Source organism: Kwoniella europaea, chromosome 1 (assembly GCF_036810445.1).
Source record: "Kwoniella europaea PYCC6329 chromosome 1, complete sequence".
NCBI classification, from domain to species: domain Eukaryota; kingdom Fungi; phylum Basidiomycota; class Tremellomycetes; order Tremellales; family Cryptococcaceae; genus Kwoniella; species Kwoniella europaea.
In genome coordinates, this window is record NC_089487.1 from 1,825,188 (window position 1) to 1,843,580 (window position 18,393).

The 18,393-nt window shown below is 47.3% G+C and overlaps 8 protein-coding genes across 8 annotated transcripts; 4 read left to right on the forward strand and 4 right to left on the reverse strand.

The window, feature by feature from the left end:
• Positions 1-483: 483 nt before the first annotated feature.
• On the forward strand, positions 484-1,259 carry V865_000687 (uncharacterized protein; the record flags this gene model as incomplete). The annotated part of the gene is made up of 5 exons (XM_066224517.1): positions 484-535; positions 589-730; positions 795-921; positions 981-1,065; positions 1,123-1,259. 5 exons carry the CDS (start codon positions 484-486, stop codon positions 1,257-1,259), a joined length of 543 nt encoding a protein of 180 aa, XP_066080614.1.
• A 216-nt stretch (positions 1,260-1,475) lies between these two features.
• V865_000688 (uncharacterized protein) lies at positions 1,476-4,402 on the reverse strand (the record flags this gene model as incomplete). Its single annotated transcript, XM_066224518.1, has 9 exons — positions 1,476-1,567; positions 1,628-1,900; positions 1,963-2,029; positions 2,080-2,221; positions 2,284-2,297; positions 2,358-2,662; positions 2,721-2,840; positions 2,902-2,950; positions 3,008-4,402. 9 exons carry the CDS (start codon positions 4,400-4,402, stop codon positions 1,476-1,478), a joined length of 2,457 nt encoding a protein of 818 aa, XP_066080615.1.
• A 446-nt stretch (positions 4,403-4,848) lies between these two features.
• Positions 4,849-6,973, reverse strand: V865_000689 (uncharacterized protein; the record flags this gene model as incomplete). The annotated part of the gene is made up of 10 exons (XM_066224519.1): positions 4,849-4,977; positions 5,035-5,229; positions 5,292-5,403; positions 5,464-5,585; positions 5,644-5,774; positions 5,840-6,260; positions 6,309-6,646; positions 6,699-6,775; positions 6,841-6,858; positions 6,915-6,973. 10 exons carry the CDS (start codon positions 6,971-6,973, stop codon positions 4,849-4,851), a joined length of 1,602 nt encoding a protein of 533 aa, XP_066080616.1.
• A 518-nt stretch (positions 6,974-7,491) lies between these two features.
• On the forward strand, positions 7,492-8,662 carry V865_000690 (uncharacterized protein; the record flags this gene model as incomplete). The annotated part of the gene is made up of 5 exons (XM_066224520.1): positions 7,492-7,615; positions 7,669-8,064; positions 8,121-8,225; positions 8,277-8,374; positions 8,450-8,662. The coding sequence occupies 5 exons, from the start codon at positions 7,492-7,494 to the stop codon at positions 8,660-8,662; spliced, it is 936 nt and encodes a 311-aa protein (XP_066080617.1).
• A 607-nt stretch (positions 8,663-9,269) lies between these two features.
• On the forward strand, positions 9,270-12,000 carry V865_000691 (transketolase; the record flags this gene model as incomplete). Its single annotated transcript, XM_066224521.1, has 11 exons — positions 9,270-9,356; positions 9,406-9,468; positions 9,518-9,629; positions 9,690-9,845; positions 9,906-10,079; positions 10,137-10,303; positions 10,353-10,883; positions 10,943-11,058; positions 11,107-11,228; positions 11,286-11,773; positions 11,839-12,000. The coding sequence occupies 11 exons, from the start codon at positions 9,270-9,272 to the stop codon at positions 11,998-12,000; spliced, it is 2,178 nt and encodes a 725-aa protein (XP_066080618.1).
• Positions 12,001-12,142: 142 nt separating this feature from the next.
• Positions 12,143-14,319, reverse strand: V865_000692 (uncharacterized protein; the record flags this gene model as incomplete). The annotated part of the gene is made up of 12 exons (XM_066224522.1): positions 12,143-12,402; positions 12,461-12,785; positions 12,835-12,884; positions 12,934-13,140; positions 13,202-13,272; positions 13,327-13,376; positions 13,424-13,506; positions 13,560-13,714; positions 13,773-13,861; positions 13,917-13,945; positions 14,002-14,020; positions 14,098-14,319. 12 exons carry the CDS (start codon positions 14,317-14,319, stop codon positions 12,143-12,145), a joined length of 1,560 nt encoding a protein of 519 aa, XP_066080619.1.
• Positions 14,320-14,913: 594 nt separating this feature from the next.
• On the forward strand, positions 14,914-17,022 carry V865_000693 (uncharacterized protein; the record flags this gene model as incomplete). Its single annotated transcript, XM_066224523.1, has 10 exons — positions 14,914-14,953; positions 15,011-15,167; positions 15,239-15,479; positions 15,556-15,880; positions 15,935-16,047; positions 16,108-16,175; positions 16,232-16,278; positions 16,332-16,380; positions 16,432-16,543; positions 16,615-17,022. 10 exons carry the CDS (start codon positions 14,914-14,916, stop codon positions 17,020-17,022), a joined length of 1,560 nt encoding a protein of 519 aa, XP_066080620.1.
• A 149-nt stretch (positions 17,023-17,171) lies between these two features.
• Positions 17,172-18,149, reverse strand: V865_000694 (uncharacterized protein; the record flags this gene model as incomplete). Its single annotated transcript, XM_066224524.1, has 4 exons — positions 17,172-17,401; positions 17,477-17,594; positions 17,673-17,822; positions 17,886-18,149. 4 exons carry the CDS (start codon positions 18,147-18,149, stop codon positions 17,172-17,174), a joined length of 762 nt encoding a protein of 253 aa, XP_066080621.1.
• Positions 18,150-18,393: the final 244 nt, after the last annotated feature.

An 18,393-nucleotide genomic window follows, 5' to 3' on the forward strand; every position in this document is an offset into this window, starting at 1 on the left:
CCTGCTGGTCTAAATTTAACTCTCGATCTTTTGGTACTCATTTTGCAACTTTCCTTTACAATTCCCATTTTCCGGTACGAATGACACTAAGCGATTTTTTCGGGTACACATAGGAAGTGTAATTTTGAGTTCATTCTACTCTGTCGCTAATCACATATTAATTATCTCAGTCATGCTAAATCATTATATGTCTTCTTAGTGCAGCCAGACAGCCAATCGAACACTCATAACATCTTACTCAGTGTATTCATAACATGCTAAATGTACCTAAGGTTGACATAAACTCGACAGCCACTGACGAAATGGTTTATCTCTAGTCTGATATCTAGAACGAACCAACTTGCCGAAGTCTGTTCGGCCTTCCGCAAAGGGCCGACGTCAACAAATAACAAAGGTATATGTACCACTCCTCACTTGACTGGTCTTGAAGCCTTTTCCTCCAAGATCTCACCAACCAAGCAGTCTAGACCTCGTTCCGACACCATGTTCACCATTAAGTCTCTTCTTGCAGTCGGCGCCGTCTTCGCCGTTACTGGTGCGTACGACCCTCGAGCATGCGGTCTGCAATCACACTGACTTTCAGCACAGGAGTTCACGCTTCTCCTGTTAAACGTGCCCAATGCTCTGCCGATAACCAAAACTACGTTGACAATGTGACCTGTCCCTCCATCAACAACCTCAACTCATTCTTAAATTACCAGGGTGATAACGTGGGCACCAATGCCTTTGAGTGAGTCGCCCGAATCCGTATAACGGGCATGGACTTGTATTGACATGCCAACCTTGATGTTTAGCGTTCTGGAACAAGTCAACAAACTGCTCGTATCCGATGACCCAGTGTCCACTATCGTCGAAGATGTTACTGGTGGTATTGTCACCGGAGTCACCGATGGTGTGGTCTACAACCTGAAGAATTTGGCGGTGAGTTTATCAGCAACAATGAGAAGGTCTGTATCGCTAAAACATATATCGTTGATCAGTCTACCATCCAACAACTCGACCCAGACTGCAAGTGCAATCTGGTGGCTTGTAACAACAATCTCAACGATGCCAAGGTACAATGTCGTAAGTATCTCCCTGTATTGCTATCGAGATGATCCGGAGCTGATAACCATCAAACAGAACTTTCATCCCAAAATCCAATGATTCAAGAAGGTTGTGGTGATGCTATCGCCGCCTGCGCTCCTTTCTACAGTCGAGACGAAATTAACTCATTCACCGGCTGCTGCTCTCAGTACCAATACTCCCCAGCGAAATAGGTTGATATGTCTTTGCTTCATCTCGCAAGATACGCCCCTTCATCCTTTTATATTTAGTACAACAGCTCCAGTAGAGGAGAATAAGACAACATCACCAAATATTTGACTGAAACTGTAGCTCCTAGATTCTCCGCATGTATACTGGGTTCTCGTTTTAACGAGCAAAATGTTCGATCGCAGAGACGGATTATGCTGCAAGACGCATACTCATCAATCTCACTGGCATGCGGCCGAAGTATTGGGATATAACAGGCTGAAAAAGTTATCCGTAGGCGAGTTCATAGTGCCTGTGAAACTCAGGCCAACCACTAATGTTTGGCCATATCAGCGGATGATGTCTCGTGTCTTTCTCGGATAGGTTGGCTTACAATGACTTGTATCTGATTGTCCTGACCACATCGCAGCCAGTGCTGGGGGCACTTGCGGACTAGCAACGCCATTCGGATTATCCAGCAACGTAATTTGTGTCGCACCTTCGGCTTTCTGTAGCAGAGCACCGCGAATATAACGCACACCGGCCCAATATGACTGAAGAGTATCCAGTAGACCGATGATCCGTTGAAAGTTTGCACGGGCAATCTTGGCAAGATGGACCTGACCAGCTGAATGAGCAGCATTGGTAGGTGAAACGCATTGCGATACTTGAACCAGGAAGAACCATCAGTGTTTTCCTCAGCCCTCTCCCGAGGATCATCATACTTACAGAACATGCACCCAGCGATATACAAAGGGTAGTTTATCCACGGCTGAGTGTTTGCCTTAACATCAATCTGAGAAATCGAGTCAGCGAAATATAAGAGCGCAATGAACGTATACTGACTAGTTCTGCAAAGCTGGCAATGTCAAGAATGGTTTTGGCTGAGCTGGCTGCGATTTGCTGACCAGCTACATCAGGTAAGGTACTATTCAAGTGTACCTCCCCTGTGCGGAGCAGGTCCGGTTGGTAGACCAGTATGATTAGGCTACACAAAGCCCGATGCTAGGTGAGCGAAGAGAGAACAGGAGGACGAACAGTTCGACTTACGTATGGAACCAGAACTACATTCGCATCATCGTTAGCTCTACATAGATCGGGAATACCCCTTTCTTCAGACTTACATGCAGGAGAACAAAAGTACTGCCGTGTCCCATCGACGCGTACTTCTGGAATGCGGAAGTCTCAAATCTCAACTCTGTAGGCAACGTCGTATGAAATTCGTTCAATTCGCTCTGAGCGATCTCTAGCAGCTGAGATTGAGGGGACCTGATATGATCTCGGAGTGTACGAGCAACACTATCGGACAGCACAAGGATCCTCACCAGGTATAGGAAGGGATCCGCTGGCGTCTCACCATCAGATGCAAGAACAGGCGGCAAAGTCGGTAGGGCAGGGGCCTGAGTTAGATACATTCCACTTCGACCGGCTAATCATGATGTCAAATCAGAATCGACCGGAAATGCGGAGCTAGGCTACGGACTCACTTCCTATGGTCATAATAGCATCCATCATTACTAACGAGCAGTGTAGTTGCCGAGCATACAATTCATCAGGAGCTTGTGGTAGTTGGTCACCGGCCGTTTGCTTGCTGAGCGTGTCCAATCCTAAGTGTTGCGTCTGATTAGTCACAGATTCAATTGGTGAACAAATCGAAACTCGACCCACCAAGATCCTGTCCCATCCTGAGACCCATTCCAGAATACATCCACAGACCCTGGGAACAACGTCAGCCACAATGATTGGTGATAAGACAGAGACACATCATACTCACCGCATCTCGATCCTGCCCAAACTCATACCAGCTGATCAGGATGAGCGTTTCTACCATTTCCACCGTCGAGAATGATATATTCTTTGATATCTGCTCCTTGGCTTTGGACGACCACATGTGGGTCGCAGAGTTGTGAGTAGACGTTGATCGATCTATGGCTTCAGCTGAAAGAGGCCGCGAGCCGTAGAGAGGGGAGAATCGAGCAGCCATTGCACAGATGATGTTGAGCAAATATGGCGGCTTATTCGCAATTAGAACTGGAATGTCACTTGCAGACAGTCGCAGAAAGGGGAAGAAGTAGGTGTAATGTAGGTTGAAGATAGGTATGAGATGTTGCAAGGCTTGCGTATGTGGGTATTGTTTGTCTTGGTCCCATATGGGTAATTCTTGAGTGTTGTCCAAAGCTGACAGTGCTGACAGAGAGTTCGCAGGGAGTCTAGGTGATGGAGGGGCCGAGACGTCGTATTGCACCTGTTTGTAACCAGGTGCAATAGCAGTGGGTCCAAAGAACCGAAAGTATGGGACTCGGAACCGAGATCTTGGACTTTTGACATGACTTGATTGTACAGCCGGTAATCGACCTTCTATACTCGATGGTGCAACTCCGATATCATTCGATTCACGTCTAGTCAAGCTAATTGCTGGGTCCCATCCAAGCAATTCGTTCAGATTCCAGTCTCTATTCGCTTGAGATCCATCCTGAATATCTTCTCCCATTAGATCCGTACCATGCCATGACACGAGGTTGTTGATAAATTCTAGATCGGCTGAAGGATCGATGAATGCAGCATCGTCGATACGTTTTCGAGTTACATCACTTTGAGGGAGGGACGCTTCACTAGTGGGAGTGATTATGTCAGGCTGGATAAGGGAGTTCAATTGTTCTTGGTTGGTTTGAATGTAGGTGGAAGGTCCAGGAACTCCTAAAGGGGGTACATTTGGGTGATCACCGGATAAGGAGAGGGTGACAGGATTGAGGGTGGTGGTTGTCTTTATCGATTGGGAGGCCTGATACGAATTGGCAGAAACAGAGGGGTCTAAAGGATGCAGTCTCTTGCTTCTATCACCCTCAATGACCTGCATCCTAGCTTTCCGTTTTCGTTTGGCATGTGGAGTATAGATACAAGTTTGAGAATTTTTTGCGCATGTGTTACATACAGGACGATCCCCTGAACATTTGATCTTTCGTGCCCTACAAGCAGTACACGCGATGAGTGCCCGCTGCCGCCTGTCTATCTCTTCATCGTTCGGGACAGTTTCTGTGTGATCGGTTGACGAAGTGGGGGATGAATCGGTATGATGTTGAACAGTAGTGGATGGAAACAAATGGTGTAGGGGTAAAGTAACGAGTCGGAATGCTTGGCCATCGATGGGATTACTATTGCTTTGGCTCATCTTCAGTCATGTTCGAGCATCCAGTATGCGTGAAAAAATAGCCATTGGTTACGACGAGATAGACAGTGGTAAAGATGATGTGAATATATGTTGACAGCACAGTAAGTGTATATCTTGTTTTGCCGATAATTGGAACCAAGATCAGGTGCCCAACTTCGGTGCCCTTTTCATGCTCACGTGGTATTTACATTACTGTATGATATTTTTGGAGGACTTAGGTCTTGGAAAACCCAAAATCTATACTGTTCAACTTCATATGGCCTGTGAGCCCGCATCGAGTTCAGATAAAAGACATGTACAGAGGCAGCAATCTTGTAGTTCGAATACATCAAAGGTCACAAATACTATATATATAGTCGCTACACAGATAACGTACGAGTCTACAGATCGAGATCCGTGTATTATCAATCTTCTCTCGATAACGCTCATGACTGCGCTCTAAACGCTTATGCACGGTCTGATGTCTCCACATGAGCTTTCTCTCCGTTCAACGCAGTCTCAGAAGCCTTTTCTGGCACCGAAGCACCGAGCTCTGCCCCTGCAAGATTTTCCCCTGGGTGTGCATCACGTAAATGCTGTCAAATGAACATCAGTAAGACGACTCATAGTTGGTTGCGGATTACGCCACTCACAATGGGAAGTCGAAGAATCACTTGTTCCCCAGTAAACAGAAGATCGATTTGTTCAAGAGACAATTTGGCAGTCTCAGGGTACAAGAAGTAGATAAGGGGGATGAAGCATGCGTTGAAAACACAGAAATAGATATAGGTCTTGTAGCCAATAGAATTGATGGACACTGGAGTGATCTCAACGACAAGGAAGGTAAACTGGTAATCAATCAACATTAATATGTGAAGCTCGGCAGGCTGGGGACGAGAGCCATACTCACAATCCAGTTCGAAGCAGAAGCTAAGGCCGCCGCAGATGCTCGAATCGGCAATGGAGCATATTCTGCTGGGAGAAGCCAGGGAATGGCAAGCAGACCGACAGCGAAGAAAAAGCTTCAAAATATCGGAGTTAGCACGAATCTTCGGCGACTCCACAACATGCTGGCGACCTACTTGAACAAGAAGAGCATTACTGCGGCCACAATACCAGTTCCTTGATGATTAACGGACGTGGTTCCCGCAAGGATTGCCATACATGCACATTGACCGGCGGCGGCAAACAGCATGAGTTTTCTCTGCGTTGGTGTCAGCTGTCGTCTACGTGTGTCATTGACATGATACAGATCGACTCACTCTTCCTACACGGTCGATCACCCATATGGGAATGAGGGAAGATAAAAAGTAGGCAATTCCATTGAAGCCGGAAAGAAGAAGCGAGATCTCGTGACTAAGACCAACAGATTGTTCGAAAATTACAGGGGCGTCTATGCAATTGTGCTGTCATCAGCCAATTTGTCGTTCAATTAGGTTTTGGGGATGTTACACGTACAATAGGTGATCAAGTTGATACCACAGAGCTGTTGCATGAATTGCGAGCCAACACCAAGCATGACTCGATGGAAATACCTTTCCTTTCCGAACGTAAAGCAGGCTCGCACGGGTGAAATAGGGTTGCCATTCTTATCTTTCACAGCCGCGGCCTCCTCTTCAATTAGAGCAAGTTTGATGGATCCGAAATCCGCATCGAGGCGTTCAAGTCGATCTGCTCCCCCGTAGGTGGAGAGTTGATCGAGTACAGCTCGTGCTTCATCTTCTCGGCCGTGCTTCAGGAGCCATCGAGGAGATTCTGGGCATATGAGAATCACAAGGATGGTTACGATGGCAAAAGCCATTTGAATCGCCAACGGGACCCGGAATTGGGCAGGGGAATTGACGAAACTGAGGCCATAATCGATCCAATATGCGGACATCTGAGGGCTATGTTAGCATTGCTCGCGCATGCTCAAGGCCTCACTCACCACACCGAAGATATTAATAGCTAATTCGATGGCTAAAGCTTTACCACGATCATGGGCATGGGTCGTTTCGCTATGCCAGACAGGGACGGTACTCGTGTTGATACCATTGCCGAGACCAGTCACTATACGACCAACAATGAGTTGGGGAATTCCAAAAGCAGCCGTTTGCAAAGTGGCCCCTACAATAAGAACCGTACAGCCGAGCATGATCGTTCGTCGTCGTCCAAACTTTTCACCCATGAAGAATGTGAAGATCGATCCAAAGAGACATCCAATTTCGTATATGGCTACGACTGTACCTTGGAGTGAAGAAGAACCGCTGCCACCATCAGTCGTATCTGCATTGGGTTATTAGCTGATACTTGGTATTAGCCAACGTAACCAACTCACCGATGGAAGGAAACTGCTTGGTGAACGCATCTCCCGTCAATAAACCAGACATGACACCCTGATCATAGCCGAATAATCTGCGTATGAATGAGAACATCAGATGATGTCCGAGGTACATGTATACCGGCATGCTTCAACTTACAAGAAAGCGGAGCCACACCTATTTGACATGCTCGGTCAGTACCATGTGGACATTACGATGTTCCGAACACTTACGCTGCTGTGATGGCCCATTGTACCGCTCGACCACGGAGTAACGATGTGTTACCGACCATTGTGAGTGTGTGAGTGGATTGACAATGTTTCGGAGAAGTTTGGGGTAGGATTGGGGACGAGGGGTACCAGTATATATATATATGTACATTACCATGCCAACATTTTAGCTGGCCCCGGCTGCCCACATTAGACTGGTAAGGGAACCTCGGCTTCGAGCCCCGCGATCTGTGTATTGTTCCCGGTCCTAAGCGACTTGTAGAACACGGTGATGACGAAAGAGGATGTATGGTTAAGCATTGAGGCGTTCATTAATTCGTTAGCTGGACTGAGAGAGAAGAGAGCAAAGAGAAAAAACGTCTCGGACCGAGGCTCGTGCCTGACTTCTTACCTCGGTCCGATAGCGACTTACCGCCGGAACTGGTGGTAGTCGTCCTCTGAGAATTGGTGGGTCCCGTAGCTATGAGTGAGATGATATCTGAGTGGGAAGACTACATGCCCAACTCTTGGAGTCGACGATTCAATCTAGTGTCCGATAATAATCTTTGTGAATCGATACAGAACATCAACGACGAATACGATGGCGATCAACGGCTTGAACGGAATCAATGGTGCCGCTCCTGCAGAGGACAAGCTCATCTCAGCTCAGAATGGTGCAACGACAGTGGATGGTGCAGTATTGGGCGGGTTGAAAGACCAAAGTCGTGAGTGAAAGCTGTGTGCTTAGGAGGGGTGAGCTTACTGAGTGAATTTCCAGCCAATCTCGCTTCCATCCCTACAACACAGCTCTTCTCGTTGGCCAACCAAGGAGTAATCGTCACTGGCGGTGCCCGTGGTCTAGGGTTGTGCATCGCTACATCCTTGTTGGAATCCTCAGCAGCCCAGGTATACTGCGTCGATATCCTCCCTAGCCCTTCGGAAGAGGAATGGGCTGTAGCTGAACATACAGCTAAGAGGTTTGGAGGAAAGATCGAGTATCGAAGATTAGATATTACGGATGAGGACGCCGTTTCTAGGATTTTCAGCGACATCTATGATACCTGCCAATACCCGATAACCGGGTTTTTCGGGGCAGCGGGGATCCAGCAGATGATTCCAGCCTTGGACTATCCCATCAACGACTTTAGACGCCTGATGGAAGTGAATGTCACTGGTGAGTGTATCCGAGCACTTCTTATTCAGCGCCAGTATGGCTGAACAAGATCACAGGCACATTTATAACAGTCCAAGCTGCCGCGAGGGAAATGAAGAAACGAGGGGTCAGGGGAAGTATCGTGATTACCGCCTCCATGTCCGCATCTATTGCTAACAAAGGTGAGCAAGACCATTCAGTGATTGAGTCGTATGCTGATAATTCGTATGTAGGACTTACGTGTTTGGCTTACAACACTTCCAAATCCGCTCTTTTGCAGATGTGTAGAAGTGCAGCAGCAGAATGGGGGGCATACGGTATCCGAGTGAACGTACGTTGCCTTGTTGTCACGATGGACATGCAGTCGTGAAATTGCCAATGCTGACGCGGTTGTTTCGTATTTCAGACCTTATCTCCTGGTTATATACGTACTGCGATGACAGATGGTTTACTAGCCCAGCAAGAGGGATTGGAAGCAGAATGGCTAAGCGGTAGTATGCTTCATCGATTATCTACTCCAGACGAGTACAGAGGTCCTGTTCTGTTCCTGCTCAGTACAGCTTCGAGCTTTATCACTGGAGCTGATCTCCTTGTGGATGGAGGTCATACAGCCTATTAGAATTGGTTGAATCGTACTTTCCGCTATGTTTGTTGCGCGACTTGATGCATTCCATAAGTTGTCATATAACTGGCACAAGCCCATTATTCAAATCACGAGGGACTTGTTCATACTGCAACAACGATCAGTGGGTGCTTTACATGCACCCATCTCAGCCAAATCGCCCGATAAGCCACGGCAGTAAGGTGATTTCCGAGCGGAAACAAGCTATGGAACCAAACAAAGCCAGTTGACGTGACGGACCGAGGTGAAGCTAAGGCACGATCCGTGAGGGGACCCTATAATCCGGGCGCAATGCGCACATCCATGTTACATGTTACATAAGTTAACAATATGAATACTCTACGTGCAACAGCCGATAACCAGGTCCGAGAACACTGACCCATCTTCCGGACGGCTGTTCTTCGACTGATGACGAACAAGGGCCTTCAATAGTCGTGTTAGTTGGACAGAGCGTTTATGGTATGGTGATCGGCCCGGATGACGATCTCTACCCCCCCATCTCATCTAAGATGATTTATCTATTCACGAAATCCCAGATCAATTTCCTTGTCCCCTGTAGTCCAATCAACATCGACGACATCTCAACCGACAACAAATCAAGGCGATGACTCAAGTAACAGTAGGTCATCAGGCCAACGGCCACTCCAACAAGCTGGAAAAGAAGGCAGCTACGACTGACAAAGTCGCTTCAGTGAGTAGTCTGAGTCGTCCGGCCGAATGTTGACTGACTACCAGGTCAGCCTGGAGATGAACAACTCGTCCTGAACACCATCAGATGCCTCGCTGCGGATCTATGTCAGCAAGTGAGTCCTGACAGCCTCCTGTGCAAGGTCTATGCTTACCGTCGAGTAGTACAAGGGTGGACATCCTGGTACAGTGATGGGGGCAGCGGCAATAGGAATTGCGTTATGGAGATACGAAATGCGTTATAACCCTGCCAACCCAGAGTGGTTCAATCGGGATCGTGAGTGATATTGTATCTAGGTATCTCAAACCCGATTACTCGCTGAGCTGTATCAAACAGGCTTTATCCTCTCTGCTGGCCATGCTTGTCTCTTCCAATACATTTTTCTCCATTTGTCCGGCTATGAAGCTTGGTCCTTAGACCAGGTGAAGAAATACCACTCACCAGCTACGAAAGGCTCAATGGCAGCAGGTCATCCCGAGATAGAATATCCAGGTGAGCTGCCTCCGATCGCGATTGACTCAACTCTCTAAAGTCTAGCTGACCGTGACCTAGGTATCGAGGTGACCACTGGCCCTCTAGGTCAAGGTATATCCAACGCCGTTGGCATGGCCATTGCCTCAAAACAATTAGCAGCAACATACAATAAAGACGACCTGAAGCCGATAGACAATAAGATATGGTGTTTCACGGGAGATGGTTGCTTGCAAGAAGGTGTAGGGCAAGAATGTGAGTGTATCGAGAGTAAACGATGAGATTCGTATTGACTACAGTTGTTCATCGTAGCCATCTCGTTAGCTGGACACCTTGGTCTGGATAACCTGATCCTTGTATATGATAACAACAGTGTCACGGTCGATGGACGCATAGATAACTGTTTTACGGAGGATACTTCGGCCAAATTAGTTGCCCAAGGTTGGCATGTGATTGATGTGTATGATGGGTCCAACGATGTGAGTGACTGTCCGATTGGTACACAACCATTAGCTCACCCTACAATAGCTCGCCGCCATTTTGGAAGGCTTCGACAAAGCCAAGCAGCTTAAAGCAAAGCCCGTATTCCTTAATATCCGCACCGTCATCGGATATTCTTCTCGTAAGGCCAACACTGGCCCAGCTCACGGTCAAGCCCTGGGTGATGAAGAGGTAGCATACGTCAAGACTCAGCTGGGCTTCAGGCCTGAAGAGAAGTTTGTGATCCCTCAGAGAGTGTACGAATACTTTTCAGAATGTAGAACCAAAGGTGGAGAGGCTGAGGCGGACTGGAACGTTCTGTTCAAACAATATCAAGAGAAATACCCTGGTGACTACAAAGAGCTCTCGCAAAGAATCAAGGGGGAATGGGCATCCGAAGGATGGGATGCCCTCTTACCCAGTAAAGCAGATTTGCCTCAAGCCGCTCAGCCTACTCGAAAATCAAGTGGAATTGTGGTTCAAGCTTTGGTCCCAAAATTCAACTCTTTCGTCGCGGGCTCTGCGGATCTCCTGGAGTCAACGTTTGTCAGCTTCAAAGACCAAGTAGAATTCCAAAAGGTGAGTTGTGGAATTTATGACCCATCTTATATGGAACGGCTTGCTAACCTGGAATGTAGCCGGATTCAGGTCTCGGCGATTACACAGGGAGACAAATCAGGTTCGGGATCCGTGAATTCGCCATGGTCGGTCTTGGTAATGGTATTGCTGCCTACCAGAAGGGAATGTTCATACCGTGAGTGCAGCCTGAGAACTCATCAGCTAAGCTGACCGATTATTCTAGTATCATGTCCACATTCTTCATGTTTTGGATCTATGCTGCACCCGCGGCAAGAATGGCAGCTTTACAAGGGCTTCGTTTCATTGGTATTGCGACTCACGATTCGATCGGTATAGGGGAAGATGGTGCGTGATAATCTGACTTGTTTCAGACTATGGTATGCTGATATACTAAAATCGCAGGTCCAACACATCAGCCTATTGCCCTCGCCTCTTTTTATCGAGCACTGCCCAATATCAATCTGATCAGACCGGCGGATGCTGAAGAGTGTATGGGAATGTGGCAACTCGCTCTCGATGACAAATCTAAGGACACCCCTTCGATCTTCGCCCTTTCGAGACAACCTGTTCCACTTCTTGATGGCTCTGACCGTTCAAAGGTCCAACTCGGTGCATATGTTGTACACGGCCGCGATGTAGAAGAGCCCGAATTGACTATCATCGCTACTGGAGCGGAAGTGGCCAGAGCTATCGAAACCGCTAAACTGCTCCAAACAATAAAGAGGGTCCGAGTCGTCTCAATGCCTTCACAGCGTCACTTTGACCAACAATCGCCAGAATACAGAGAATCAGTATTGAAGCAGACGTCGAGCTTGGTCGTAGCTATCGAAGCTTGGGCATCTTACGGCTGGGCCAGGTACGCTCATGCTTCGCTGTCCATGCACACTTTTGTGAGCGAACCCTGACATTTCTCAGACTGCTGACTGATATTGAAGCTGATATGATTGCCATAAAGGGTCACTCGGCTCCCCAGCAACAATTATACGAGTACTTCGGATTCGAACCCGACAATATGGCTACAAAGATCGATAGCTGGGCTGCCAGCTGGAAGTCCAAAGGTCGTTTGCCAGGTTTGGGGGAATTTGAAGAACTTTTGCTCGGGTATGTTCGGCACTGAGCTTTGTTCCGTCTGATTACTTGGTTCAAACATTGACTTTGAAGGTACGTATGAATTGTAAATGGCAATGCATAAGTCACGTACATCTGCCGTTTATCATCGAATGGTCGTGTCCTGTCCAGGCACCCCTGTTTGCATGACATCACACGAAATGCCTGAAAGATGGATTCTTTGGGCCAGCTTTCAAGGCTTCGGTCGGTACATCCTTTGAAGTCCAATTGACACTCTGAGCTTTGTTCCTTTTTCTATTGTCGTATCCCATCCACAATCTGAACGCCACGATGATCGAGATCGCCAAGCCCTGTGTGGCCGCTACGATGATGAGAGGTATCCTATATGCCGGGCTCCATTTGTCCAGAAATATATTGGCAGACACAAAACCTCCTGAGTTAGCGACAAAGGCTATTGTGCCAAAAGCATCAGCTGTCTATGGGAAACCTAAGTCAAGTTAGACACTTACTGAGAACCCCCACTTTGAAGGCTCGAGCATCTTCATTTGCTTCGTTGGACGGATGCCACGAATGAAAGATGACACTCGGCGTCTGGGCACCACCTGTGATCAGAAAGACTGCAAAATATCCTACGGCATGATTCGATACGGGCACAGACACCAGTATGATGCAACCAATGAATGCCAATGATATAGCACTGGCCAGGTGAAACCCTCTTTCCCGAAAGTTGTCCGATGACCATGCCGTGGTGATCATCATGAGAGTGCCAAACGCGAAAGGAGCAACAGTGAACAGATTGGTTTTGACTACTGAGTAGCCAAATCTTGACACAATCTGAATCTTGGTCAGCGGGTGAAGAGTATGGTGCTCAGTTGATGCTTACTTGTGTCATGAAACTATCAGCAACAGAAGTTGCGATGCCGTATAACAAACCTTGAATTCATATCAGCGAGATCTTGCGTTAGCGAAGAGGATCCCTTACCGATGATAGCGTAGGTGTATAACTTCCAATCCCTCAGTGGGGCGAAGAAGGCGTTGACGTCGAACTTCGCGTCAACAGTACCAGATCCATCTTTCAGAACCCGTAAACGCGCTACCTCTTTCTCTCTTGGATTAAGGAAAGCTGCTGTCGAGGATGACCAGGGCAGCATGAATGCGGTGAACACTGCCCAGCCTACCGTCAAAGCTCCTGCATTTCAGGGCCAGCCATCAGTCGCTTGCGATTTGGTTAGGTTGACACATCAGCTCACCTTCGATCAATAGCAGTATCTGCCACCCTTTCAGCTTGGAGTCTAGTTGGAATACCCCGTATGCTATCAGGCTAGATACGTTATCTCCATTAGTCTGGTCTTATCGTTGAAACGACTGGACTTACCCTCCAAAGGCACCTGACAGGGCGTTCGTTGAGTAGAAGACTCCTATCCTCTGCAGTCAATTTAGCGTCGGTCTGACACCCTTCGATTTGATCTTACCTTGGCAAGCCCCCCCCTGCTATAGAATGTTGTCAGGTAATATATCAAGGAGGGCGAAAATCCAGCTTGGAAAATTCCTTGAACTGCTCGATTTTCTGTCAGCAAGCTGATGTTCCTGTTATCGGGAATCACTCACCAAATCTAACGGCTACAGCACCTCCAAAATTGGTACACGCTGCCCCCAGTACTGCCATGATTCCCCATCCCAGCATATAGCCCGGTATGGTATACCGCGGGCCAACCCTTCTTGTCAACATAACCATAGGAACTACTCCAATTGTGAAAGGAATGCTAAGGCGATCAAGTCTTCAGTGAGGAGTGCATTGATAGAGCTGGGGTCGATGCTCACAAGAAGATACATAGAAGAGTACGATATCCATCTTGTGGGAAGCGCAGATCTTCCGTCATCCCACCTGATTTGGCATTGGATATGTTGTTCTGAACATCCATCAGCATCTTTTCGTAGATCAATCTGATTGCGAGCTTTACTCACTCTATCCAAGGCATTGAACATGTAACCGACTATCGAAGAGTTTGTCAGCGGCTGCGGTAGAGGGAGACATGATCGCAAAACTTACAGAAAATGAATGGTAAAATCTGCAAGTCACCAGAAGCTCATTCAGCTAGATCGGGGAAGGACAAGGCCTTGGGTCCTCGTCAGGCATAGCACTCACATGCCGGTCCAGCTTCCTCACTACAGCTTTGGATTCCTCTTCGGTAAACGCATAGGCGGAGAAGTCGTACTTGTCCTCGACTTTCGAATCTTCGGCAGGGGCACCGACCGGGGTCTGAGGAGTTTCATATCTGAGGTTCTGAGGATACTCATCGTAGACATCGAGACTCGAAGGAGTCTCACTGTCACGCTCGACGTCGAGGTGCCGCCTATGTAAACTCATCTTGCTAGCCTATGGTAATTCATACAGCTCGTCCGACGAAGCTAACATGCATCTTTGTCGTCTGAAGACCGAACGTGACCATCCATGGCAGCAAGTGCTGTGGTAAAAACCTCGTTGGCAAATTATGGAAGATCACCTCGAAGGTTGTTACATTTCGCTCGGAGCCGAAAACAAGCACAGTTCGGGTCATAAGCACGCCATATTTTTAGGACGACCAGGTACTTCGAGGTTTGGATGGTAGACATATACGTGCTGAGGGGTTTGGGAACAGGATCTGATCAAGTTGTCATGCATAAATTGTGAATCCGGATTAAGCGAGATTTCCTCTTCGGATTTCACCGTGTAATCTGTCGTGCTCGGGATATCACATCTCACCAATTTGCTCTCATCTCCCCACCATATCGCGCCATTGTATCTAAGATGTTGATATCAGACATCGCGGTAATCCGACTCTTATGTGCAATGTTCATGCTCTTCGATGCAGATCACCACGCGATTCTCTCCGACATGTTCTGACTTTTATATGAGAAGTGAGTGCGCGAAGTTGAAGAAGTTTGGGATCGAGTGATCAAGCGACAAGTAGTTCGAACGAAAATGACCTCTACAGGTGACAAGATAGCTATTGTTGGCGCCGGTGAGTGAGCATCTCTCGTCATCAGACCTTCATGTACTTATAACATCGTTTATACAGGCGTGTTCGGTCTATCTACCGCCTTACATCTCAGTAAGAGAGGATACAAAGATGTGACTGTATACGATTATCAGCCATACCACGAAAACGCGTATAATCCCAGTGAAGGTTGTGATTCTGCGAGTGCGGATGTTAACAAAGTCTATAGATGTTCTTAGTAAGTCTCCTCTGGACCTCTCTGTCAATGAGAGACTAATTACTCTAGAGCTAACTTGAGATGATCCACAGCGGTAACGAAACAGAATATCAAGATTTAGCCTTCTCCGGACGTGATATCTGGTTAGATTGGAATAAGCAGATTGCAAATTCCGCTCCGGAGGATCTTCCAAAAGGCTTGACTCCACATGATCAGCTATTAGTTTCGAACGGCTTCTTAAGAATAGCTGGCTCAGGTGAATTATCAGATTTTGACAGGGAGAGTTTGAACGCGCTGGAGAAGGCTGGACTTAGACACCATCAGCATGTTCTCGTGAGTGAACATTACCGTCAATGGTTCTGATTGTGTTATGATGCTCTGGAAGACTGATTGGTGGGTATGTCAATAGCTCGACGAAGCAGATATGCAAAGACTGTGGGACAAGGACGCTAAGGAACCATCGCACTGGAAAGAGAAGGTTCATGCTTTAGACAAAGCTGGTGGAGGTGGACTAAACGGTTTCATCGATACTTCAGCGGGATTCACATATGCCGACAAAGCTTGTGCGTGGGCTAGACATCTCGCGGAGAAGGGGGGAGTGAAGTTTGTGCTTGGTCCTGAGATGGGTAAATTTGATGAACTATTGGTCGAAGAAGGGAAGGATGAGAAGAAGATCAAGGGTCTGAGAACTGCCGATGGAAAAGAGCACCCTGCGGATGTCGTGATCGTAGCTGGTAAGTTCAGGTGCTCTGTGCTTCAAATGGGTCCCATACTGATCATACCGATAGGAGGAGGGTGGACACCAAGTATCGTCCCAGAAGTTGAGAGCCTACTGGAAACCACTGCCGGATCAGTAGTCACCATAACTTTACCCCAAGACAGACAAGATCTATGGGATAAGGTGAGTCCTCCACACACATGATCCTGACCACGTCCAAGATGCTCACGGTTGTTCGCATAGTTCTCCCCTGAGAAGTTTCCAGTGTGGGCTTATGGGTGGATGGGAAAGAGCAGTCCGGAATTTGGAGGGTAAGTGATTTTCTTACAGCAAAATGTCAGAGGTCCAACTGATATTACCATAACAGTTTCTACGGCTTTCCTCGTACTCCCGAGGGTAAGATAAAGATTGGTTGTAGGTACATTGTTCAGCTTGATATAGGACTTACACTGACCGATACCTTATAGACCGAGGTCGGAAATGGACTAACTTCCAAACACATCCTAAGACTGGCAAGTGAGTGAATCGTATAATCGCTGACTCCCCTATGCTGATATCTGAGCTCAGACGTCTCTCAATACCAATCACCAAATATACTGAGGAAAAGGCTTCCAATCTTCCTAAGAAGGCGATCGATAATATCAAGATAGTAATTGGTGAATTGTTCCCGGAGTTGAAGGTAAGTCTGTCTACTGCTTTGTACTTGCTGTGCAGATGGGCGGGATGTTCATTTGTATTCTCATCTCATAGGAAATCGGCATAACGGATACAAGAATGTGTTGGTACACCGACAGTATCGACAACTCCTTCGTCATTGACTATGTACCAGGATACAACAAAGGTTTATTCGTTGCATCTGGTGGATCAGGCCACGGATTCAAGTTCTTACCAGTACTAGGCAAACACGTTGTCAACGCATTAGAAGGGAAGAAGGATCAGTTCACAGAGATGTGGAAATGGAGAGCGTCCGTCCCAGGTCAACCTGCAAATGGTATCGAAGAAGGCGAGAAATCAGGCAGAAATTTGGCGGATCTGATCATCGCAGAGGAGAAAGACTGGTTGTGGACGAAAGAGCATATTCTGAACGAGGGTAAGCAGGATGACGGTGATGTGGATAAATTGGCTTCGGAAGTTCAAAAGGTGTTGGTATCTGCGTAATCGTACTTGAGCGGGTTGGGGGCTTTTACATGTATAGAGAGTAATCTGTCGCATTGAATCAAGTAGCTGGTGACTTTGATCAGTGCATGAGATGAACAGCACAACATGCTCTGCTCTTCGAAGTGACCAAAATATCATGTACATTCCATCTATAAACCCTTTGCCTGCAGGGCCTTGAAATCCGTTGGCGTGGCACCATCATACAACCATTTACCCAAAGTAAGCACATCGTATACTCTCAAACCAGTAGCCTTGTGAATCGAGTGAGAGAAAGGTGGGATATTCGTACATTCGAGCACGATAGCTTTGACCTTGGGGTGGTTCGAGGTAAGCTCGTGAGCTGCCGCGAGTACCTCCTTCTCCATTCCTTCGAAGTCGTCTGTACATCGGAATCAGGAACAGGTCAATATGGAATCTGAAGATGTTTCTGGACTAAGTGTTTTACTATACTCACATGGAATACGCGATTCTAAGACAGCCTTGAAGACTCCCTTTTTAGGATCGGGATCTTCTGGTAATCCGTAGACTGGCGTATCAGGGTGTGCACCGACACTGATAAGGTGTTTGACGGTCTACAGATATTACACTTGCATCGGTCAGAGAAAATCCCCTCATGTCAAGCATACAAGTATCAAGATGGTATCACTTACCAAAGCAGATTTCTTGAATGTGATGACTCCAACCGAGTCTTTCGAGTCTTCTCCTGGGAAGAAAGTCTGTTGTAACCATGTGACCTGTAATAAGGCGGATGTACCAATGTATGGTAGTCTGTTGACCAAGAATGGGTGCATAGTAGCAAGCTGTCCAGTTGATTGATACCTCAGTATCTCTGACGTTGTTAGCCCTGATTTTGACAGACTCACGAATCCACAAGTAGTTACGAAAGCTACCACTCCCTCTTCCTCGATCAACTTTTTACCTTCCCTCACAAACGCATCCACAAGTTCTTGACCCCATTTGTTACCCACTACCAGATCGCCCGTCGCTTCCTCAACGACTCGGATGACCACTGGAATATCACCCCATGAAGCTGCATTACCGACATCTCCTGCAGGTCGAGGGAAGTTGGTCTTGAGCTGGAGTACACCTAGCTTGGGTGTTTTGACCGAGGTGCTGGTAGATGACATGATGTACAACAATGACTGTCCGTTACGAGATGGGAGTGAGACTGGACGGTCAATAGGATTGGAACTGAAAACGGAGCCTGGTGACTTCAGACAGTCTGAGCAATTGTAGTTGAACAAGCTGAGGACTCTGGATGGTAGCGATCTACAATGCAAACAAATCCAAACAAATCCTCTCTCACATCTGATTTGCAATAATCGCTGATCCCCGAGAATGATGCATAAGCTTCTCTTCTGACCATTCTCC